At 52.4% G+C, this 24,374-nt stretch overlaps 1 protein-coding gene and 1 long non-coding RNA gene across 5 annotated transcripts in view; one reads left to right on the top strand and one right to left on the bottom strand.

Annotated features, from left to right (window-relative positions):
• CABLES1 (Cdk5 and Abl enzyme substrate 1) overlaps window positions 1-13,212 on the top strand; it is a 105,185-nt gene extending 91,973 nt beyond the window's left edge. For all 3 annotated transcript variants that reach the window (XR_016214108.1, XM_051851355.3, XM_051851354.3), the window contains 3 exons: window positions 7,181-7,287; window positions 9,517-9,724; window positions 12,005-13,212. Coding sequence is in view for 2 of the 3 variants with exons in the window: in XM_051851355.3 (XP_051707315.1) it covers window positions 7,181-7,287; window positions 9,517-9,724; window positions 12,005-12,145 (456 nt within the window). In the remaining variant the exon portion in view is untranslated. The remainder of the gene's footprint in view (window positions 1-7,180; window positions 7,288-9,516; window positions 9,725-12,004) is intronic.
• Window positions 7,578-24,374, bottom strand: part of LOC149123770 (uncharacterized) — a 31,711-nt gene continuing 14,914 nt past the window's right edge. Inside the window, exon 3 of one of the 2 annotated variants that reach the window (XR_016214112.1) lies at window positions 7,578-8,885. This is a non-coding gene — a long non-coding RNA (uncharacterized LOC149123770). Of the gene's footprint in view, window positions 8,886-12,280; window positions 14,164-24,374 lie in introns of those variants that run through there. The other variant, XR_016214111.1, reaches the window with a different exon arrangement.

The following is a 24,374-nucleotide window of genomic DNA, read 5'->3' as shown; positions in this document are numbered from 1 at the left end:
CCTCCATGGCGTCCGCTGCATCCTCCATCCTCGGGAGATCATCTCAGGGACTGATCTGCATGATAAAGCACCTGCTCTTTCATTTGCTTTAATATCAAAAGCTAAGTCCTCAGAGAGAAAGGCCACCTCCCACCCGTGCTTCGCCCCAGAGTCCTGGGACTGTGGCTTAGAACTGAATTTCCAGGACGCTGTGAGATGCTGGCAGCGGGAAGTAGATGACTCACCATAGGGAGGGGACTGAGCTGTGCCCGCAGTGGGTTAGACAGGTGGATCTTAGACTAACATACGTACCTCTGTCTTAGAACATGCGTGTGTATATACACACATGTCTGAAAGGCTTGGGCACTCACCTGCCCACAGGGTGGGTTTGTCACCACAGCTTGCACCCCTGGCTTCTCCCCTGCAGGACCCCTCCCAGGGCCCTGAGGTTTGCAGGTGGCTGGAGTGCATTCGGTTCTCTTTGAGTAATGCCGAGTTAACCACACAATTGCTAGGCCTTCCCTGAACTGGAAGGATGCACCTGCAGGTGGACAGGCCTACAGCTTTAGGTGTAAGTGTGAGTGTTCAAATAAAAGGCCTTAGAGTGTTGGGTTTGTTTTTTTTTTTTTTCCTTTTGGTAACAGCATTATTAGCTATAATTCACCTGCCATACAACTCACCTCTTTAAGGTTTGAGTGATTTTTAGTATTTTCCCAAAGCTAGGCTGCCAATACCACACCAACTCAGAACATTTTCATCACGCTCAGAAGGTCCCTGCCCTCCGGCTACCCCCTTCGCCCCTCACCACCTCACCCTGGCGACTCGCTGGCTTTCTCTCTGGGTTTGCTTCTCCTGGATGCTCTTTATCAATGAAGTCAGACCATAGGTGGGCTTTGGGTCTGGCTGCTTCTGGGTAGCATGATCCATTCACGGCTTATCCCTGTAATAACGTGTTAGTATTGAGCGTGGCGTTCTACCCAAGAAGGCACAGCCTCTGCTGCCCTCCCTGTGCCAGAGTTTGGGCAGTCACTTCGTGATTTCTGAACATGGCATTCTGGGCCCCACTCTTAGTTCGTGCTCAGTGGCTGCTGTTTAAGAAGCGTTTGTTTAAAAATACCCCCGATACTCTGCGGCTGTGTGTGGACCCGGGGCCCACTCACCCAGTGCCCCATCAAGGGGGTGGTGACGCTTCTCCAGCAGGTCCGTGGCACCCAGGAAATATTCGACAGGTACCTTTGCACACCCAGTAAATCCATGTGGTGCCGTGAACCTGAGGCTATGAACACCTTTCCTTTGTTGCTCTCCATTTGCAAACCTTTGCATTTCAGCGAGGGAAATTGAAGAGCCACTCCCCTAAAAGGGGAAGAGACAGTCCAGGATTAGGGATCTGGAATTCCACGGGTAGTAACGGCAGCAAACGCAGCTCCCGGCTACATAGGCCCCTGCTCGTTCTCACTGTGTGCTTGTGATTGACTGGCCTCTAGGGGGAGGGGTGAAACACGTGCCACAGCTGCAGTGCCCAGCTGTTGCTGCTTAGACAGATTTAGTGCAAGGCCAAGCTCTGCGAAGTCCCTGAGCAGGCAGAGCGTCTGCTTCCCCAGTGCCCAGCTGAGCCAGCAACGCCGATGCACGCCGCACGAGTGCAGCCACGCAGCCTGGCACTGCTGCAGCCGTGGCTGCTGGCGCTGGGAGGAGCTGCCCAGACCCAGCCTTGCACCTTCTTCCCTTTCACAAGCGTGCCGTGGAAACCAAGGCGTGGGGAGGCTACGCACCCACCTCAGGTCTCCAGCCAGCTCCAGGGACAGGAGTAGCCCCAGGCTGGCCCTGGCTCCCTAGGAAAGCATCTGCCTGTGGGGGTGCAGGATGGGGGAGAGCTCCTAGGCCCAGAGAACAGCTGCAGCAGCTGCAGTGAGCTCACAGCATTCCGAGCTGCCAGTAAGCGATCCTGGCCAGGGGAGTGGGGGGCGGAGGAGGCCCGAGCTCTGCGCCTCTCTGCCATTGGCTCCGTGAGGATCAGAGCAGCACAGCCTGTGGCCTCTGAGCCCCCCTCCCCGTGCTGTGCACTAGGAGCGCTGTTGGGGTGCATGTACCCCGCCCTCTCCTGTTGTCCCCCATTCCTGAGAGGCCTCCACGGCACCCTAGCTGCTGCCATGGGCTGGGCTGGGCCCCAAACTCAATTCCACAGAAGCCCCGTTTCTCCACTGGGTCAGGCCATATTTGTATATAAAGCAGGGGTGTCCGGGTGTCGCCTCTGCCCCACACTTGGGTAGGCTGTTCCAGCCAGGCAGCGAAGCTGTGGTCAGGTCATCTCCTCCTCCCATCTCAGACGAGATCGGGCGCGTTCAGGTTGGTATGGCCGTATCTCCTCCCATCTCAGAAGGGACTCGTGGGCACCCGCTCCCCAGCCTTCCCAACTCTAATTCCTATCTCAGCTCGGCAGGCTCCTCTCTCACCCGTGTCCCTCTGCACAGGCTGTGTCTGGACAGGCCCCTCCTCCCTGCTGTCCTGCCATCCTGCCCCCTGTGCAGCTGGACAGAGAGCCTGGTGCCAGTCACCTCTCACCCCAGCAGCGTCCAGGCCGTGGGTGTCACCCGTCCGGGAGCCCAGCCCTGCCGCGGGCCGTGAGGGGCCCTTCAGCTGGTGAATTGCACGGCCTGGAATCAGAAGGCATTGAATGCCACAGTCGCTCAGACTGTCCCAGACCAGCAAGCGGCCCACCACCTGTTTAATCAGCACTTGTGCTTATGGTAACGTGCGCTGACAAAACCCGGGCGTGGCGTTTCTGTAACTCACTGGGTTCGATGAGCAGCTGGGCTCAGACAAGCACAGGTGCCACGTCAAGTTCATTCTCAGACCAGAAAGAACACGTGCCTGGGGCCCGCTGTCTCGGTCTCCCAGTACCGCCCCCTCCACCCACAGCCACCACAGTAGAGGACACTGGCTTTTCAGTGTGGCTGAGAGGCCCAGCCGCTGAGGGTCCTCACGTGGCGCCCCCACCCCCAGACAGAGCTGTGCCGAGGAATCATGGCCCACTGTTCTCCAGAGGGACAGTGAGGCCTGGCGTCCGCTCTGGCACCTGCTGGAGGGGTGGCCCTGGGCTCGGGGGTCTGTCCACTACTGAGTCGGGCCTGTGCTAGGCAGCGTGTGCACACGGCCCCACACGGGAGCCAGCTGTAGCTCCGAGTGCTGCCCACACCTGACTGTCCCGACTGCAGCTCTCCTGCCCCTCCGCCGTCAGCACAAAGCAGACGATGGGCAGCGAATGCTTTTACAGTTTGCACGGAGCTGCTCAAACACGGTGTGGCCAAGCCAGGATTTAAACCCAGGGGTCTGGCTCCTCCCCTCTGAGCCCCAGCTCAGAGACGCAGACTGGAGCAAGGCGGGCGAGCCGAGCGAGCTGCTGCTGCCAGGGGAGGAAGAAATGCGGAAAGTCCTCCCACAGCCCCGGGCTGCTGCTGTGTGCAGGGCAGGGTGGGACCTGCCTGGGAGGTGGTGAGGGCCTTGAGGTCCAGGGGCTCTGCATCCAGCCTCGGGGCACAGAGCCGGCGGCACCATGGGGAGCAAGCCGCTGCGATGGGCAGGTCTGCGTCCCCAGAACACAGCAAAGTTCTGATCCCTGCCAGGGCGGCAGGCCGAGCTGAGCCGTCGGCACGCCGGGTCATTCGAGGCTTGGGGCATCGGCCACTCTTCCCTCCCCTCCTCTCCAAGTGAGGGTGCAGGATGGTAGCGGCAAGTGAGGTGGGCGAAAGTCAGGTGTTTGTGCATCCCTTAGTGCTGGCTCCTGTGAGATAAAAGGATTTGTTGCAGGGTAGGTCCTGATTGCTTGGTGAATTATCAAGGAGACTGGCTCGCGGCTCACACTTGAGATTTCAGGAGAGAGCCTCAAGCCACGCTGCTGAGCCCGGCCTCTCCCGGCCCAGGCTCTGCCTCCTGCGGCTGCGGCTCCCACCAGCTTCAGGACACCACAGCGGGGACCTGCCGCTGCTCCTGCTGTGGTCCCCACCTCAAAGTGGACACCCTGAGGCTGGTGACTGGATCACAAGACTCTGGCCCTGTGCCAGCCTGGCTGCTCGTGGCAGAGGAAGAGCAGAATTGTATTTGAATCGCAGCTGCAACGGAGTGTGGAATAGGAGCCGTGAGATTCCCACCTCTGTATGGCTCGGGGCCCCAGGAGGAGGATGGATGCCCGAATCATAGAGTTTAAGGAGGGCACGTCAAGGCAGAGCCCCCTGGCGGCCATGGGGCTTAGGGGACAGTTCTGTGGAAGTGGCCTGTGAGCCCAGCGGGGGGGCCCATGGTAGCCAGGCATGGAGACTGTGATTGGCACACTCAGCCTGGTCAGAGGTTCAGTGACTGGCCGTGCTGCCCACCTTGCTGGGGCCACCAGCCCAGCTCTTTGCATGGCCAGCTGCTGGCCCAGACTCCTTTGCGAGAGCCGCTGCCTAAGGAGCCGTGTTCCACTGCCCCGTCAGTCTGAAAGCAGGGAGGCAGTGAGTGGGGTGGGCTGGAAGCAGCCAGCACGGGACACTAGGATCTCAGAGCTGGCTCTGCCTGCAGCCTGCCCAGGTCCCGGGCAAGCTCCTCACCTCCCTGAGCCCTGTGTCCTCGTCCGTAAGATGGGGTGGCTGGGATGCATTTGAAGACTCCTTCCTTGGCGATGGGAGGCTTCTTTGTCGAGAGGTTGCTTGTACAGGCATCTGTAAGTCAGTCAGACCGAGCAGAGCTGTCGTGGTGATGGCAGGCAGGCACCCAGGCTCTACTCCTGGGCCCTCGGACAGATAGGTCTCCATCTGAAAGTCCCAGCAGCCATGAAGCAGCAGGATCTGCTTCCCTGGGACTCATGGGGCCCAGCCTAGGCAGGCAGTGTCTTGCTTGGGCCTGTTCTCGGCTTTGGTCTGCAGAGGAACAGCAGCAGGTGGGCTGGAAAGGGGGCGGGGAGTGTGGGGTGTTCAAGGAAACAGGCACTGGCTGGTGGGCCCCGCTGGAGGCAGAGTGGAGCGTGGCAGCCATGGTCCCTGTCCTACTGCCTCTTTTCTAAATAAAAAAATCCAGCTCCCTGGCCAACCCAGAGGAGATGTTTGTTAGAGATGTGACTGGAATGGGAGACAGGCGTTTGACACCTGTGTCTCTTATCAGAGCAGACCTGGGTTTGAGTCCCAGCTCCTCCTCTGATTCTAGCTTCCAGCCAATGTACCCCGGGGCGCAGCAGTGACAGCTCAAGTAACTGGGTCCCAAGCAGAAAGAGATGCCAGCCCGTCCTGGTGGGTAGCCACAGGATGTCACTTTCCCAGTCCTTGGCAGTGAGAGTGGCCACCAAGCACACGCCCACTCCCTGCCCTGAAGAGCCAAGCGCCCCACACGCATGGGCTCACGTGCACGTGTCCACACGGCTGTGTCACCACCTCCCTGCCTCTCCCAAGGCACATCACTGGTGGGCACCAGAACAGGTGTGTCCCAGACCAGGTCAGGGAGCCCCATCCTGATGAGGCCAGAAAGACCACAGAGCAAAGATATGTGTTGCACCTGCTGAGGCCTCTTCCACCCCAGTGTTAGAAACACTGAACAAGTTGAGTGGAATTGTCTGACATCATACAGTGGAGGTTTGGCTGTATTCATCAGGGAAGCAAAGGGGGTGCCGTTAAATATTCATCAGTTTGAACCAGGATGCGCTTTTTTTAAAAGATTCATTTGAGAGGCAGAATACAGACAGAAGGAGAGATAGAGACAGAGAAATCTTCCATCCATTGGTTCATTCCCCAAATGGCCGCAATGGCCAGAACTGGACCAATCCAAAGCCAGGAGCTAGAAGCTTCTTCCAGAACTCCCACGTGGGTGCCAGGGGCCCAAGCACTTGGGGCATCCTCCACGGCTTTCCCAGGCCAGTAGCAGGGAGCTGGATCAGAAGTGGAGCAGCCAGGATTCAGGATGCCAGTGCCACAGGCTGAGGCTTAACCTACTACACCACAGCGCCAGCCCCATGCGTCTATTCCTTGCTGTCAGCTGATACCCCAGGGAGCCCATGTGCCTGCCCTAAAATCAGGACATCAAGTATGTGACGCACAGGCATTCAGAGAAAGCCATTGAGCTTCCGAGCCTCGAGGACAACGTTGGCGGGGAGCCTTCCATGGGGAGCAGTCTTCACAGCAGAAGCCGGGCTGTCTCCTCCCTGGCCTTGCCTGCAGTCATCCAGGGAGACCCCCAGCACTTGGCAGGTGTGCTCGCGAGGAGGGTGAGACCAGCCTTGTGCAGGGAAGAGGAGGAGGGAGGCCACCATGTTCAGGAAGGGCTCAGGGGAGCCAGTCTTGAACGCTGCACAGAATTTAGAACAAGGGAGAAGAGGAGGAAACTCAAGTTTCAGGAACTGTTAACTGTAGCTACCATTAGAGGGGTTTACACACGGTGGAATGTCACTCGGCCTTAGAAAGGGACTTCTGGCCCACGCTGCCAGGTGGATGAAGCGTGAGGATGTGTGCCCAGGGAACACACACTGATCCCACCGCGGTACCCGGAGCGGTCAGGTTCACGGGAGCAGGGAGAGGGGTGATGGTTGCCAGGGACTGGCGAGAAGCAATGGGGAGTTCTCTAACGCGTCCTGAGTGTCTGGTTTACAAGACAGAGAGTTCCAGAGGCCGCTGGTGGTGATGGTGGCCCTGAGTGTGGACAAACTCAGTGCCACGGAACTGTGCACCGTGAAGTTTATGTGAGATTTATTTTACCGCAGTCCTAAGATATTTTTCAAAATCATGGCTAGCGTTTATTGAGTGCTTACTGTATGCCAAGCACTCTGCAGACCGTGTCTCAGGTTGTTCTCAGAACAGCTGGGTGGCGTGGGTGCTATCACGGCTTTGGTTTTCCGGATGTGGACCGCGAGATTTGGGGCCACGTGACTGGCCACCCATGCTGGGCAGCTTGAATGCAGATCTGCGTGGGTCCAAATCCTGCGTCTTTAAGCACTACAACATCCAAAGGCAGGCAGAAACACAGTGTGAGGTGGATCCCCGGGCTCTGCCTGCCACTTTTTCTCTGGGACCCCCTTGCTGACAGTGGCAGTTGGTTTCCATTGACCTCCAAGAGGCCACGACCCGCTGGGGCTCCAAGCTTTCCCCTTGGTGGCTGGTTTTATAAGCTGCCCACCCATTGCACGTCATCATGACCTAGGATCCTTATTTAAAAATGCCCCGTGTTGCCCGCTGTGTTTCAGACCACAGTCATCGACTACGTGAAGCCCTCAGATCTTAAAAAGGACATGAACGAGACCTTCAAGGAGAAGTTTCCGCACATTAAGCTGACGCTCAGCAAGATAAGGAGGTATGGGAGGCTCCACAGGCCCCTGCCATTTCCCTGAAGGCTCGCCCCACATGCATTTGGCTCCTACTGTGTACCGTGGCTCTGGGGACGTGAATCCCAGTCATGTCCAGCAGAAAGAGACCCTCCTGGGGCTGGTTGGCTCATGCCCAGATGTGGAGGGAGAGGGAGCACCCCGGGGAACAGGACAGAAGCCAGGCCCCTGCTGCCCAGTTGACATGGGTCTGGGGACAGTGCTCCAGTGAGAGAATCACTTGGTGCCTTCCGCAGCTCACCAGTTCAGTAAGATCTGTGTTACAGAAACCTTGGGGAGAACAGGTGACATTCAGGTCTCTGTTTTCTCAAATGTGGGCAATGCAGAAAAGCAGGGGTGGCATTTGGCACAACAAATGGTCACTGCCTGGGATGCCACATATTAGAGTCCCAGCCCCTCCACTTCCAATCCAGCTTCCTGCTAATGCAGCCCAGGAGGCAGCAGATGATGGCTCAAGGGCTTGAGTCCCTGCCTCCCACATGGGAGCCCCAAGTTGAGTTCCAGGCTCCTGGCTTCGGCCTGTCCTAGCCCCGACTGTTGGGGACATTTGGGGAGTGAACCAGCAGATGGAAAACCTCTCCCTCCCTCCCTCCTAAATAAAATGAAAAAAAAAAATTAAGCAGAAGAGAACTAGAGTCGGGGCGTGAGATAATTTTACCCACAATCATCTTCCCAGAGGTGGCAGCCAAGCCTCATGTTTGAGCAGCCAGAGTCACCAAAGCAGAGTCGGGGCCATGTTTCCTCTGCAGCCAATTAGATCCACTTTGTGGGAACCCACAGCTGTCCCCACCAAGCCAGAAGGGAGCCAACTTGTGTTGTGATGGTGCGCAGTGAATGATGGCAAAATGTGTGTGTGCACAAGCCACACTAGTATGTGCCATGTCCACCAGTGTGTATCCTAGCACTGATTTGATTACTGCTCTTCCAAGACAGAATAAAAAAAATTTTGAGGAAAAATTAAGTATTCACACTTTGTCCATTTGCTGGGCAGCTTTCCTAAGGACATTGGTTGCTATGCTCTCAGCCAAACTCCTTGTCTACTCTGCTTAATGAGCATAATTGATAATTGGCAGAGCTTATACCAAATGCCTAATTAATTTTTTAAAGATCTGAAAGAATTGAAGAGAGGAGGCGGGACAGAAATCCTCAATGGCAAGGGCTGAGCCAGGAGCTTCCTCCAGGTCTCCCACTTGGGTACAGGGGCCCAGGGACCTGGTGAACCTTCCCAGGCATACCAGCAGGGAGCTGGATCGGATGTGGAGCAGCTGGGACCCGAACCAGTGCCCACATGGGATGCAGGTGCCATAGGTGGTGCTAAACACAGTCACAGCATCGGCCCCCTAATGCATTTTTTAAAGATTTATTTATTTGAAAGTCAGAGTTACACAGAGAAAGAAGGAGAGGCAGAGAGAGAGGTCTTTCATCCACTGGTTCACTCTCCAATTGGCCTCAATGGCTGGAGCTGCGCCGATCTGAAGCCAGGAGCTTCTTCTGGGTCTCCCACGTGGGTGCAGGGGCCCAAGGACTTGGGCCATCTTCCACTGCTTTCCCAGGCCATAGCAGAGGGCTAGGTCAGAAGTAGAACAGCCGGGTCTCGAACCAGTGCACGTATAGGATGCTGGCACTACAGACGGCAGCTTTACCTGCTACGCCACAGTGCCCTAATTGATTTTTAAAAGCATCTTTCTGGAGTGATTGGGAGTAGAGCTATCTCACGTTCAAGAGGGGCACAGTTTCATGGTTGAGGTTCCTTTCTACTTTATTACAGCTGTTATTGGAGAGAGAGAGCCCATCTAGTGGTTCACTCCCTAAATGCCTGCAATAGGCAGGGCTGGGTCAGGCTTCAGGCCAGGATCCTGAGACTCAATCCCAAGTACTTGAGCCGTCACCGTCTGCCTCCCAGACATCCACCTGCATTGACTGGGGTCCTTGAGTGTCCCATGTCCTATTCGCTGGGGCCCTGGCTGGGCACCCTCCTGCCTGGAGGAGGTGATGGTGGCAGCACAGTCTGGGGTGAGAAAAAAAGCAAACAGGCTCTGTACAGCTCCACCGACATGTGACGTACCACACTCCCAGGGAGTCCACCCCCTTCCGCGTCGCCCTCTGGGAAGGAGAAGGGGAGCGGATATTCGCGGGGTGGAGGAGTCCTTTTCCCCGAGTTCCCGGATGACAACTGCTTCCTTGTTGTGTCTCCCCAGTCTGAAGCGCGAGATGCGGAAGCTTGCCCAGGAGGACTGCGGCTTCGAGGAGCCCACAGTGGCCATGGCCTTTGTCTACTTTGAGAAGCTCGCCCTCAGGGGGAAGTTGAACAAGCAAAACCGGAAGCTGTGTGCAGGAGCCTGTGTGCTGTTAGCCGCCAAGATTGGGAGTGACCTCAAAAAACACGAAGTCAAGCATTTGATTGACGTGAGTGGCCTAGGTCCCGATGGCTGGGACAGCTCATGCCAGCCAGGGTCCTGCTCTCTGGAGGATCCTGGTTGGTGAGCCCGCCCGGCAGGGTTCTGACCCACCCTGGGGAATGGCGATGAGCGCTGTGTGTCGTAACTTCCTGCAGCAGGTGTCAGATGCCCTGTCTCGGGCTGTCTTAGAACACGGCACTGATCCAGTCTGGAAAGACCAGGCCATACATGTCTGTTTTCAGATATGGCGAGGGGTGGAGTCATTCTCAAACCATAGAAGCTGCTTTAACGCAAGAAGCCCGTGGGCAGTGCGACCCAGGGGCAGTCTGCTGCCTTGGTTGCCTCCTCTATGGAGAAGGGCCTGGGTTTGATGGGGGTGACACCTGCCTTGCATTTAAAGAAGAGCCCCATCAAGGCAAGGAAACCCTAGCTTCCTTGGCAGAAAGAGGAAAAACCATTTTATAAGACAGTGTAAACACTGGTTTGCTTAAGGGGACTTCATACAATCAGGAGACAGATGCCATTGAGAAGGTAGTTTGTTACGCTCCCAAGAGAAGGAGCATCTAACCTCGTGCTGCTCCAACAGAATCCAGCTTAATCTGCAGAAAATCCTTTCTTGGTGCTGCAGGCCAGGAAGAACCAGGTCAAAGTACCAGGCACTTCGCTTGCCGGTAGGTACCCGCCTCCCTGCCTGCAGATGTCATCTTGCTGTATCCTGAATCATGAGAGGCAGGCCAAGTTCTTGAGTCTCTGCTCTACCACCAGGGCTCCACGCTGATGACCTCCTCCCAAGCCTAATTGTTTCCAAGGCCTTACCTCTTAATACCCAGGGCTTAGGGCATCCGCACAGGGATTTTGATGGGACCCATTCAGTCCACCGGAACGGAAGTGCCGGGCCATGCAGCCACACGGCAGCTCTGATCAGGAGACAGAAGGGGAGGCTGGGTGTGGGCAGCAGTCCTTTCTTGGGTTCTACAGGAAGGAGCAGATGACGCAGGTTTCGGAGTGGCTGGTCTGATTCTTTTTAGCAGGCTATGGGGCACAGGGGCTGTCGCTCGTGGTCTGGGCCCTGGTCCTGCAGGGATTAGGGCAAGTCGAGAATGGCCTGAAGTCTGAGAGCCCGAGGGGAAGGTGGTTTTGGGCTCCGGATTGGCTGGTTTGCATTTGTTCACTGTGGAGAATTGGCTAACCCCAGGGGGGCCCATCACACCAGATCATCAAGGCCCCAAGATGTCAAAGCATCAGAAAGACGTGGTTAGTACGCTAGCTCCTGCACCTCACTATAGAAGGGAGCGGAGCATCCTCAGATGTTGGTATCCATGGGGGATCCTGGAGCCAATCTCCCATGACACCAAGGGGCAACTGTGGTAAAACTTGTGATATTATGCCCAGTTAACCACAGGTGTGTAATTCCCACACAGCAAAAGCAGATAATATTAGTGCCGAATGGCACAGTGACAGTGTGACCAGCCGGTTTTATGGAAGATCCCAGCCCAGCTGACATCTGAAAGCAGGGTGTGCCCTTGCAAAACCAAGGCCTTCTCTGCCCTCCCCTCCCCCTGCTGTCCTGTTTCTAGCCCCACACAGCTGCAGACAGGAGTGAGCCGCGGGGCACTCAGCCCCACTGAGATGCATGCTAACTGAGACCCTCTCCAGGACTCGGGCCCTGTGCCTAAGATGAAAGCACCGAACTGCATGTGATCCACTCTCCCCACTCGGAGCTGCTGCGCCGCTGTCCCTGGGGCCGGTCGGTGACCGGCTGCGTTTTCCGTCTTACCTCTGAGCCCACACAGCTCGGCTGCAGCGCCCAGCTGGAGTTGCAGTGAGGTTTGCGTCCCGGCACTGCCGATTCCTGCCCGTGTGACAGTTTGATCTCTAGGAGATCTAGGTTTTTCCACCATAAAATGGAGATCGTTGTTGACATCAGCCTTGTGAGATAATCGAGAGGATTCAATGTGAGGTGGGGCCCTTAAGAGCTCGCTGTCGTGGCACGAGGCGAGTTACCTCAGGATCACGGTGTTGCCAAGTGGGACCCCCTGGTGTCCCGAGACCCTCACAAGACACGGCTGCCTGATCTGGGACTGCCCGGCCTCCAGAGCCGCTCTTCTCTGTCAGTGCCCGAGCCTCGCTGTCCCGGTCCAGCAACAGAAACCAGACTAAGACTGTGGGTTTCTCCACCAGCGCTCGCTGGCGGAGGGAGGGAGGGAGAACTTGCACTTGGAGGGAGCCTCTGATTTGTTCATGGCCAGACTAACCTGGTTTTTGGTTTTCTTTGATTTGGTTGCAGAAACTGGAAGAGAAATTCCGGCTGAATAGGCGGGAGTTGATTGCCTTTGAATTCCCGGTGTTAGTGGCCTTGGAATTTGCACTTCACTTGCCAGAGCACGAGGTCATGCCACACTACAGACGCTTGATCCAGAGCCCCTAGCACAGGCCCAGGGAGGGCCGGGGACAGTTGCCCCTGAGCTCCGTGGAGCTGCCCTTACTACTGGAAATGCAAAAAAAAATGGAACCCACAGTACCAACCTGCTTCCTCTCGACACGTTTGCACGGAGAAGCAGAACTGGAAACTGTCCAGGGAGACTGCCGTCTGGCTGGCCCAGAGGAGCCGCGCACTGCTCACTACCCAGAGCAGAGGAAGAGGAGGTCTGTGCTGGGGACAGCAGAGGCCCAGCCAGGTGTTCCCTGGGCAGGCACACGTACACACACGCATCTTGAGAGTGTGGTCAGGGGCCTTCTCTCCAGACTGTTCCAACATGGAGTGGATCGGGAAGAATTTGCAGGACTGGGGAAGCTTTGAAAAAGAGACCCTCCCTGAGTAAAAAGAGGGTGCCAAGCTATTTTTGTATCAGCCATCGGAAGCGCACTTTCCACAGGGCGTGTGGAGTCCGAGAGAAGCTGCAGCAGGCCACGTGCTCAAAGCCAGCCCCGCCCTTCATACGCCAGGCTGACCCTTAGCAGTCATTGCTAGACGATTTCTGGAGAATCGGCACTCGGTACCAGATTTTCCACATCCTCCGCCCTCAGAAAATGACACCGTTTACTGCTCCTCCCACCAATGGGACAGACACCTGCTGGTGTGGGGCGTGGCGCCCGCACGCTTTCTGCCGTGCTCCGTGGGGTGGGGTGGGTTCCTGTGCTCTATGTTAGAGTGCATAAGAAGCACATTTCTTGTGCTACCTATCTGCATATATAAATAGAGAAGAGTGTTTTATAAAAGTCACATGCATGACGGGGGCTCTGAGGCTCTTGCCAGCGGGGACAAACACTTTGAAATGAGGTTGGGTTGACGACGAAGGCAGCAACTCTGGTCATTCCCACGCATGCAGGGCTGTGCTTTCTCTTGAACCTACACTTTCTGGGATGACCCGTCCTGAGGCCCGGCACTGCATCAGCACCTAGTAGGCACAACACAGAGGTGCCAGCTGGGGTTGCCTTTCTGAAGAAAGCCTGTGGCTATGTAAAAAGAGAATTAAAACCTTTCCTTGTTTTCTATGTGTGGGTGTGGGCAGTGCCTCTCATCCATCACCTTGGCCTTCCCTTGCTAATTCCTCTGCCTCCGCCCTCCCCAGATTCCACGCATAGTTTCCAAGGGGGCCACAGATTCCAAGGTGCTTTCCTTAGTGGAGCCAGGAGTCCGCCAGGCCCAGGGCATGGAGAATTCAGCAGCAGCTGGGGAGGGGGCAGGCAGGGGGCTTGGCTGCTCCAGAGGCTTAGATTTAACTGAGTTGAGTCCAAGTATTTTGGTAGCGAATTTGCTTGGCTGGAATCATTTGTAAAATGATGATTTTGATGGTGGCAATAAGATTAATGCAGTGTCTATGGCTGATCAAAAGCTAGATCAGGGGCAAGTGTTTTAGCACAGCGGGTTAAAGCCCTGGCCTGTAGCACTGGCATCCCATATGGGCGCTAGTTCAAGTCCTGGCTGCTCCACTTCTGATCCAGCTCTCTGCTATGGTCTGGGAAAGCAGTGGAAGATGACCCAAGTCCTCGGGCCCCTGCACCCACTTGGGAGACCAGGAAGAAGCTCCTGGCTTCCAATCAGCTCAGTTCTGGCCATTTGAAGCCACCTCTGGAGTGAACCAGTGGGTGGAAGACCTCTAACTCTGCCTTTCAAATAAATAAATCTAAAAAAGAGAAAAAGCTAGATCAGTTAATATTTAAGAGGCACTGTCGACAAAGTGAATGTTTTACAGATTATGTATTTGAAAGAGTGACAAAGAGAGCAAGCTTCCATCTGCTGGTTCACTTCCTGAATAGCCGCTATAGCCAGGAACGCCATCCTGCTCTCCCACATGGGTGGCAGTGGCTCAAATACTTCGCCCATCATCCATTTCTCTCCCAAAGTTAAATTGGAAGCAGAGTAGCCGGAACTTGATCAGTGCTCCGATGTGGGATGCCAACGTTGCAGGCAGCAACTCAACCCACTGTACCACAATGCCAGCCCTGTAAATCAAAATTTAAGTCTCCATCTCCTGAACTACAAAAGCTCTTCACCTCCCTCTCGGTGCACAGCCCCTGCACCTGGCACTCAGCCCGCCCAGCTCCCTGGGCAGTGCTGCAGGTGAAGCACCTTGCCGAGCTGTGGCCCAGTGGTGTCTAGAAATGGCCTAGTAAGCTCCCCCCCCCCGACCCCTTGCCTCCATCGTCCTGCCAGGTTCTGGGCTTCCAGTGGAGGCCCACACAGGCAGCCAACCCAGACTTGGAAGGGAAGCCCGAGCCCTGCCCATGTCTTAAAATCAGGCTAATATTCTTGGATTTGGGGTGATGGGTTTTTTTAGCATTTATGAGATGGATTCAGGAAGGTTGTTGGCCCATTGCTTTTCAAAGCCTCATTTTAGTTATGAGCTGTTTTGGCCTGTGGATATGCTGGGCGAGGAGTCTTGTTGGTTTGGACTTAGTTGGGGTGGGTGGAGGCTGGGAGGACGGCATGTGGTCAGGAGGTCACCTGCGTGTCCATCCCATGAGCTCTTTCTGGAGGCAAAGGGAGAGGAGAAGGAGGATGAAGGGCTTAGGGTGAGGGGGTGCAGGTCACTCCCAGCACTGCCCTGGTGACACAGAACATTCCAGACACTTACCCAGCCTTGGGTTTTGGCAAGGCATCAAGGAGGAAGCCCAAGCCTGTGCGGCCAGAAGGCTACTCAGCAAACTGGTTCTAGAAGATTCTGAGGCTTTGCTCTCTGGCCTCCACCCCTTTTCCAGCCCTGCGCCTTCTTAGCACGGCCATTCTCCTCATGCAAAAAATATTGCCCAACCGCTGCTCTCGGGACCACACAAGCCGGTTCTGCCTGACCCCATCTCCTCAGAGCTGGCCTGGAGGCCTGGGGCCCCCTCCCTCGTCCTCCCCATCACTGGAGAGCCGCAGCCCAACAAGCAGGAAACTTGGTGCCTCCATGTGGGGGAGGAAGTGGGGGGCCTGGCGCGGAGCCCAGCTGTACACCCTGCAGGGATGGCTCCGCCCTCTCTGTACCTGCTGCCCTGGGGGCTGAGCCCTGGCCAGTGCAGCCGCACCAAGAAGTCACCCCTCTCCCTTCCTCGCCCCAGTGATAAACCTGTGTGAGAACAGGAAACCCACACCAAACGCATGCGCACTTCGTTTTCCTGAGCTTTCTGCTCTGACCCTGAACGGGACAGCCGCTGACTCCACAAATCACTCTGCACCACACAGGCCTGCCCCGGCGACTGGCGCGGCGGAGGCTGAGGTTCCTTCCTGTCCCCTCTTCCCCCAACAGCAAACCGAACTGCAGCGCGCCGGCTCCCGGCTCTCTTATCTCTCCCTCTGGCGCTTCCGGTCCAGGGCTTCCGGCTCAGGGCTAACCGGCAGGTCCTCTGCGCTCCAGCAGCCCTGGCTGCCTCAGATAACTCATGAGAACCTGAACCCGAAGCCCTCTTTGCCCCCTTGCAGGCTGCAGATGGGTGGGGGGAGGGAGAGGCTGGAGCCAGAAGCCACTAGGAGCCAGGTTACTTCGGTTCACAGGACAACTGGGCTGTGAGCTGACCACGGTGGGCTAAGTCCCTCGGGGAGAAGGGCTTGCGGGAGCAGGGGCAGCCTGAGGTCGCCCCCGGGTTAAGGACCATGCTGGCTGGCCGGTGGGGAAGTGCTGAGAGCCAGAGAAAAGGGAGTCAGCGCCCAGAGTCATGTTTCAGCCCCAACTCACACAGAAAATGGCTTCTGGGAATACAGCACAGGCCGAACTAGGTAAAACATTATTAAATAAGACAGGTGAAGGGAATGGTCCATCACCTACACACACACAGGGGTTAGGGATGCAATTCAGAATAGGAGGGAAGCTACCCAAGTGGCCACCACCCTATGAACCACCAGGCAGAATCCTAGAAGCTCCACAGGGTCTGCAGGCACAGGCCTGGCCCCCAACTCTGCCATCTTGCTCCTCAGGGAGGGGCGGCGGGTGGGAGCCGCTTCTTGCAAGGGCAGGATCTGCATCAAGTTGGAGGGGCATAGGACAAAAAGGCATCTTTAAAAAGGTACCACTTGTGGTCGGGGCTGTGGCATAGCAGGTAAACCCACTGCCTGCAGTGCCGCCATCCCATATGGGCACCAGTCAGAGTCCCGGCTGCTCTACTTCTGACCCAGCTCTCTGTCTCTCCTTCTCTGTCACTCTGCCTTTCAAGTAAATAATTAAATTCTTAGGAAAAAAAAAAAAAAAGCCTGCCCCTCGCTGTGGAGTCATCTTGGTGTCTATTGACCCAGCTGCTCCCATCTAACATTCTCGGGATGCACAGGCCTGCAAAGATTTGTGTGGGACTAAGCGGGGGCTAATCTGCAGGTGCCACGCTGCCCCAAGCACGGAGCTGGGTGACCTCAGCAAGTGCTCGTTCAGGCTGCTGCTCAGATGCCACCTGTATCCCAGACCCTCTGAGGCCCAGGGTCAGAATCACAATGGGGGAGTCAGGGCCACTGAGGGTGCTGGGGCAGGACTCCCCCGTGCTCGGGCAGGAGCTGCCCAGCCATAGCCTTGGGGTCATCACGGAGGAGCAGACATCTGGTTTGCCTGCACTGATGGCGAGGGCTACCTAGCATTTATTAAATAAATGTCTTACACTGGGTTCTGTGGGTTTCCAAGTGTTGGAGAGAGACCAGTGAGGTTGAGGGAAGGTGCCGTCTCCAGTGCTCGGTAGGAAAATGGATAGGAGTGAAATCTAGCACTTTTACTAGGGCTCCTGGATGGGTTGGGAGAAGCCAGAGACGTGAACTTTGACAGGGAGATAAGCCCTTGTTCAACAAGGGGTTACAGCTTGAGAGGTCAACAAGTTCACCCTGCAGGCGCCCCTGTGTTGGGTTCGGAAGCACACACTCCTATTTAACCTGCAAGCTCTAAGGTTAGGATTCTGTGCCCATTCCATGGAAACTGAGGCTCTGAAACATTGTTACATTCCCAATATACACAGTTTCTAAGCCACTGAGACTCAAACCCAGTTCCATGTGACTGAACCAGTTGTCCTGCCTCTAGCTTGGATCAGAACAGAGGCATTAAGAAGGTGGAAGGGAGGGGAGAAGCCCCAGGCGTGTGTTCCGTAGCCCAGGCTCCAGCCCCAACCAAGCAACCCTGTTACCCCCGGGGGTCTCACCACCCACCCCTTCTGAAACAATCCAACCACTGAGCCCCCTTCGCTCATGTCCATCTTACACACCATCAAGTACCCACCACGACCCTGCCCTGCACACCCAGTTGGCAGAGTAGGAAATTGTCTTGTCAAGCATGGACCATATAGGGTTGTCTGCTCTTCCAAAATGTCCTTGGAAGCTAGGGGAAGTGTTCCCCAAAACATCAAACGCTACACAGGAAAGTTCTAGAAGTTACAAGCCTCTCCCCACCCCCACCCCCCAAAAGGCAGCTTAGCCACAGTGAACCTGACCCTGAAGCAGCCCACCAGGGTGCTGGTGGTATCCAGCTACAGTTGCTCTCCTGGGGGTGCTCTCAGAACCTTGGGGGTTCTTAGGAGAAGCCTCAGAGCTGGAGCTGATCATTAAAAAGGACTAGAGGGAAAGCCCAGGGTTCCAATGGGGAGGGTGGAGGGCAGGTTATGCCAGAGTTACCAATGATAAATTAGTTTGTAATTTTGTTGTTTAGAGTTTGTAAAGTTTGTTGGCAGCTGCTCCAAGGGAGCTCCAAGGCAGTGACCCCAGGAGAGGCAGGCACAGGAGGGACAGAAAAGGGTCCAGAGCCCAGCGGCTTGTAGGGTCTAAAGCAAGCCCTGCCTGCTGTGGGGTCATAAGAACTCCCATCAGAGGAGTCCCAGCAGATGGAATGAGACCTTCCTTGCAATGAACCCCTGGACTAGGGCCTGGCATACAGTAGGTGCTCAGTAAGTAGAAACTATTATGATTACATGTTGAGTATCCTTTAATCAGAAAACATGGGGAGGCTGGCACTGTGGCATAGTGGGTAAAGCCGCTGCCTGAAGTGCTGGCATCCCATATGGATGCTGGGTCAAGTCATGGCTGCTCCACTTTTGATTCAGCTCCCTGATAATGTGCCAGGGAAATCAGTGGAAGATGGCCCAAGTCTTTGGGCCCCTGTACCCATGTGGGAGACCCGGAAGAAGCTCCTGGCTCCTAGCTTCAAATTGGCTCAGCTCTAGCTGTTACAGCCATTTAGGGAGTGAGCCAGCAGATGGAAGACTGACTATCTCTCCCTCCTTCTTTCTCTCCCCCACCCTGTAACTCTTTCAAATAAATGAATCTTAAAAGCAATGCACAGGACCAGAACTGTTTTTAAAAAGATTCTTTTCAGATTTCAGAATATTTGCAAGTATATCACAAGATATCTTGGAGATGGACCCAAGTCTAAATAAGGAATCTATTCATGTTCCACATACACCTTTACACACAGCCTGAAGGAAATTCTACACAATATTTTTAGTGTACTTGTACTTTTTCATTTTTACTATTTTATTTAAAAGGCTGAGAGGAAGACAGTGACAGAGATCTCCCATCTACTTGTACAATCTCCAAATGTCCACAGAAGGAGCCAGGGTTGGATTGAAGATGGCAGAATAGGGAGGGAGCTTACTGCTTTAGTCTAAGGGAAGATAATTTTTAAAAAGTGGAGAGAATGTAGTCTCAGGGAAGAGTTAGGGAGAAGACAGCAGAGGAAACTTCTTGCAAATTTGGGGGACACTGTGGACCTACATGGAAAGTATGGATGCACACAACTCAGGACCCCAGCAGCCGAGAGCCTCAGCACCAACTTTGGAGTGACCAGAGTACAGCAGGCCAAGTCACTGGTGATAAAACTACAGAAGAGCCTGGTGTGGGCTTGTCTTGGAGCCTTGTAGTGGACAACGTACCTGATAAACTAGAGGAGAAAAAAAGGGGGCACATTTCTCTTTCCCCAACCACCCTGCACCAGTATCCTGTAATAAGGCAAGAGAGGGCAGAGGCCATTTTGGACCTATGTAATAGCTGTGCCAGCTCATATATGTGTACCCAACAAGCAGTGGGCAGAGATGCCCGAGTCTAGCTGGGAGAACTGACAGAGGGCTGGGTGCTCATGACTGTGGGAGGCTTGTGTGCTAGGACAGTGAAAACACTTAGGCTGCAGGACTGGGAGGACTCAGAGTGTGGCTGGAACTTTGGGCAGTCACTGAGGGTGGCACAACATGCTTGGGAGCCCCCGATTCCCTGATGAGGGTCAGTACTGTGGGATCCGTGCTTACACCAAAAGGCTACACAGATCCTGTGTGTTTCTTATGGCAGTGCAATGAATATTGTAAACACTGGGGTTAGTACCCACGCATTGGTCTCCTAGGAGGAGAGGATGAGACTACGCCAATAGAGCAGAACAAACCTCCCCTCTGATAAAAAAAAAAAAAATATTTACCATGCCAACATGGGTGTCACCTTGGACACTCCCTTCACCCTGGAGCACAGCACAGAGCTCCCTGGCCACAACCATCACATGCCTCTAGGTAGTCACTGAAAAAGTAGACACTCTACTAAAGGCACAGAGGCATAGTCCAAAGATAAAAGGCATCATAGGGGGGGGAAAAAAGAAACTAACAAGAATCTCTAAAAATACCAAATAATAAATGCAGCAATTCAAGAAACAAGAACGAGAAAGAAAACATGACGCCCCAAAAGAACAATTCAATACTAGAATGCAAAGATGAAGAGATTGAAGGAATGCCAGAAATGGAATTCAAAAATTGATCATAGTATTACTTAGAAATAATCAAAAGCAAACTAATGAAATCTGTACGTGACATGAAAGAAAACTTTGCCCATGAAATTGAAATCTTAAAGAAATAAAAATTAAATCCTGGAAATGAAGAATTCAATAGGACAAATTAAAAATGTAGTGGAAAGCCTTAACAACAGACTCAGTGAAGCAGAACAAAGAATATCCAACTTAGAAGACAAAGCACAGGAAATTATAGAGTCAGACCAAACAAACAAAGAAATTATAAAATTAAAAAACAGTTTTGGAGATCTAAGGGATACTATCAAGTGACCCAACATACAGGTCCTCAGAGTTCCTGAAGGCATGGAAAGAGAATGGATTAGAAGGCCTTTTTAGTGAATTACAGAAAACTTAACTAATTTGGGGAAAGAAACGGATGTTCAAGTACAGGAAGCACATAGAACTCCAAATAGACATGACCAGAAAAGAACTTCACCATGAAACATTGTGGTCAAAATCTCCATAGTCAAACATAAACAAAAGATTCTAAAATGTGCAACAGAGAAATGCCTGATTACTTTGAGAGGCTTTCAGACTCACAGCCGACTTCTCCATCAGAAACCCTACAGGCTAGGAGAGAATGGCAAGATATATTCCAAATATTAAGAGAAAAAACTGTCAACCCAGAATACTGTACCCTGCAAAGCTCTTATTTAGGAATAAAGGTGAAATAAAGACTTTCCATAACAAAGAGAAATTGAAAGAATTTGACACTACTCATCCAACCTACAAAAGATGCTGAAGGAAGTGAAAAACGCTTAAGGATGACCAGAAACATGGTTATCACTACGAAAGATGGTGAAGGCAGAAAATCCCCCCAGGAAAAGTAAGAATGAAATCCAAAATAAACAATAGGAATATTTTTGAAAAAATGGCAGGGCAAAGTCGTTACTTATCAATCATCACCTTGAATGTAAATGACCTCAACTCTCCAGTTAAAAGACACAGACTGGCTGAATGGATTAAAAACAAAACCCATCAATTTGCTGCCTACAATAAACACACCTCTGTATCTACATGCAGACTAAAAGCAAAAGGATGGAAAAAGATTTCATGCTACCAGAAACGAAAAAACATCTTGTGTAGCCATCCTAATTTCATAAAAAATAGAATTTAACATAAAAACTGTTAAGAGACAAAGAAGGATACCATGTAATGATTAAGAGATCAATTCAACAGGAAGATGTAACTATTATAAACATATGTACCTAATTGCAGGACACCTGGCTATTTAAAAGAAATGTTAAGGGATCTAAAGGGAGAAATAGATTTTAATACAATACTAATGGGGGGAGACGAGGAAGATGGTGGTATAGCAGTGGGAGGTTCCAAGTTGTGCAGGGAATGGATAGTTAGCAGAGGGGATACAATCCAGTGGCAGAATCAGGGGAAGTTTGCACAGAGTGGCTCAGGAGTCCACCAGAGACTGCTCAGGTCCATGTTGGGGGAGAAAAGAGGAGGGAGAGGTGGTGAATATGCAACGAAGGTTAAAGCTATGGCCTAAAGTGCCGGCATCCCATATGGGCGCCAGTTCTAGTCCCGGCTTCTCTTTTGCTCTTCTGATCCAGCTCTCTGCTGTGGCCAAGGAAAGCAGTAGAGGAGGCCCAAGTCCTTGGGCCCCTCACCCACGTGGGAGACCCGGAAGAAGCTCCTGGCTCCTGGCTTCAGATTGGCACAGCTCCGGCCCTTGTGGCCATCTGGGAAGTGAACCAGCAGATGGAAGATCTCTCTCTACCTCTCTGTGTAGCTCTTTCAAATACATAAAATAAATCTTTAAAAAAAAGTCCATTCTTCCGAAAGCAATATACAGATTCAATGTGATACCAATCAAAATAACAGACATACTTCTCAGATCTAGAAATATGGAGCCAGAGGAGACTTCGAATAACTAAAGCAATCTTATATAACAAAAACAAAGCTGTAGGCATCACAATATGAGATTTCAAGACATACTACAGGGCAGTTATAATTAAAACAGCCTGGTACTCATACAAAAACAGATGGATAGACCAGTGGAACAGAATAGAAACACTAGAAGTCAATCCAAACATCTACAACCAACTTACATTTGACCAAGGAGCTAAAACCAATCCGTGGAGCAAGGACAATCTGTTCAACAAATGATGCTGGTGGGGCTGGCACTGTGGCATGGTGGGTTAAAGCCCTGGGTGCCAGTTCTAGTCCCGGCTGCTCCACTTCCAATCCAGCTCTCTGCTATGACCTGGGATAGCAGTAGAAGATGGCCCAAGGCCTTGGGCCCCTCTACCTATGTGGGAGACCAGAAGAAGCTCCTGGCTCCTGGCTTCAGATCAGCACAGTCTGGCCATTGCTGCCATCTGGGGAGTGAACCAGCAGATGCAAGACCTCCCTCTCTGTCTCTACCTCTCTCTGTAACTCTTTCAAATAAATTTTAAAAATCTTAAAAAAAAATGATGCTGGGAAACCTGGATCTCCACATGCAGAAGTATGAAGCAAGACCCCTACCTTACACCTTACTGAAAAATAAATACAACATGGATTAAAGACCTAGATCTATGACCCAACACTATCAAATTAATTGAGAACATTGGGGAAACTCTGCAAGACATTGGCACAGGCAAAGACTTTTTGGAATAGATCCCAGAGGCACAGGCAGTCAAAGCTGTAATAACAAATGGGATTACTTCAAATTGAGAAGCTTCTGTACAGTAAAAGAAACAGGGAAGTGAAGAGACAACCGACAGAATGGGAGAAATTATTTAATTATTTACAAACTATGCAACTGATAAAGGATTAATAACCAAAATCTACAAAGAGATTAAGAATCTCCACAACAACAAAATAAAAAAAAAAAACAGTTAAGACATGGGCAAAGGACTTACACAGGCATTTTTTAAAAAGAGGAAATCCAAATGGCCAACAGACACATGAAAAAATGTTCAGGATCACTAGCTGTCAGGGAAATCCAGATCAAAACCACAATGAGGTTTCACCTCACCCCAGTTAGAGTGATTTTCATACGAAAATCAACAAACAACAAATTCTGGCAAGAATGTGGGGAAAAAGGTATGAAATCTACTGTTGGTGGGAATGTAAACTAGTATAGCCACTATGGAAGACAGTATGGAGATACTTCAAAAATCTGAGTATAGACCTACCCTATAACCCAGCCATCCCATGCCTGGGAATTTACCCAAGGAAATGAAATCAGTAAACAAAAGAGCTTTCTGCACTTCAATTCACAATAGCTAAAACATGGAATCAACCTAAATGCCCATCAACTGAAGACTGGATAAAGAAACTATGGGATATGTACACCATGGAATAATACACAGCAGCAAAAAAAAAAAAAAAATGAAATCTGGACATTTGCAGCAAAATGGACCAATCTGGAAAACTTCAGACTTAGTGAAATAAGCCAGTCCCAAAAGGACAAATACTACATGTTCTCCCTGATCTATGAGAACTAATAGCGCACCGAAAACGAAAGCTGTAGAAGTAAAATTGACACTTTGAGAAACGATGACGTAAACAGCCCTTGTCTTGATGTTAAGGAAGTTTTTTATTTATTAAAAACAGAAATTACTGTGCACTTTCTCCCCATGTAGGACCTCTGTCCTTAATGAGTTGTACTATGAGAATTAACTGCAGAACTTTTTCTTAAACAGTACTTTTTTTTTTTTTAACAGGCAGAGTGGACAGTGAGAGAGACAGACAGAGAGAAAGGTCTTCCTTTGCCGTTGGTTCACCCTCCAATGGCCGCCGCGGCCAGCTGGCACACCACGCTGATCCGAAGCCAGGAGCCAGGTGCTTCTCCTGGTCTCCCATGGGGTGCAGGGCCCAAGCACCTGGGCCATCCTCCACTGCACTCCCAGGCCACAGCAGAGAGCTGGCCTGGAAGAGGGGCAACTGGGACAGAATCCGGCGCCCCGACCGGGACTAGAACCGGGTGTGCCGGCACCGAAAGGCAGAGGATTAGCCTAGTGAGCCACGGCACCGGCCGTCAAACAGTACTTTTTACGTTGTATGTGTGTGTGCACACTGTTACAATCTTTACTTAGTACAGAGTTTGTCTTCTGTATATAAAGTTAATTAAAAATAAATCTTAATGAAGAATGGGATGGGAAAGGTAGTAGTTGGTGGGACAGGAGTAGGGGTGGGAGAGTGTGTATGGGGGAAAAAAACCACTATATTCCTAAAGTTGTACCTATGAAAATTGTATTCATTAAATAAAAACTTTAAAATAAAAAAGTAATGGGGGACTCCAACACCCCACTTTCAGTAATGGACAGATCAACGAGACAGAAAATCAGCAATGAAACAAAGTTAAATCGATATTATAGTCCAAATGGACCTAACGGATATCTACAAAACTTTCCACCCTACAGTTGCAGAATACACATTCTTCTCACCAGTGCATGGAACTTTCTATAGGACTGACCATATGCTAGGCCATAAAGCAAGTCTCAGCAA

Source organism: Oryctolagus cuniculus, chromosome 10, assembly GCF_051225735.1.
Source record: "Oryctolagus cuniculus isolate XC-2025 breed Fujian yellow rabbit chromosome 10, ASM5122573v1, whole genome shotgun sequence".
Classification (NCBI taxonomy): domain Eukaryota; kingdom Metazoa; phylum Chordata; class Mammalia; order Lagomorpha; family Leporidae; genus Oryctolagus; species Oryctolagus cuniculus.
The sequence above is the reverse complement of the archived record's forward strand: the minus strand, read 5'-3'. Positions and strand labels throughout refer to the sequence as shown.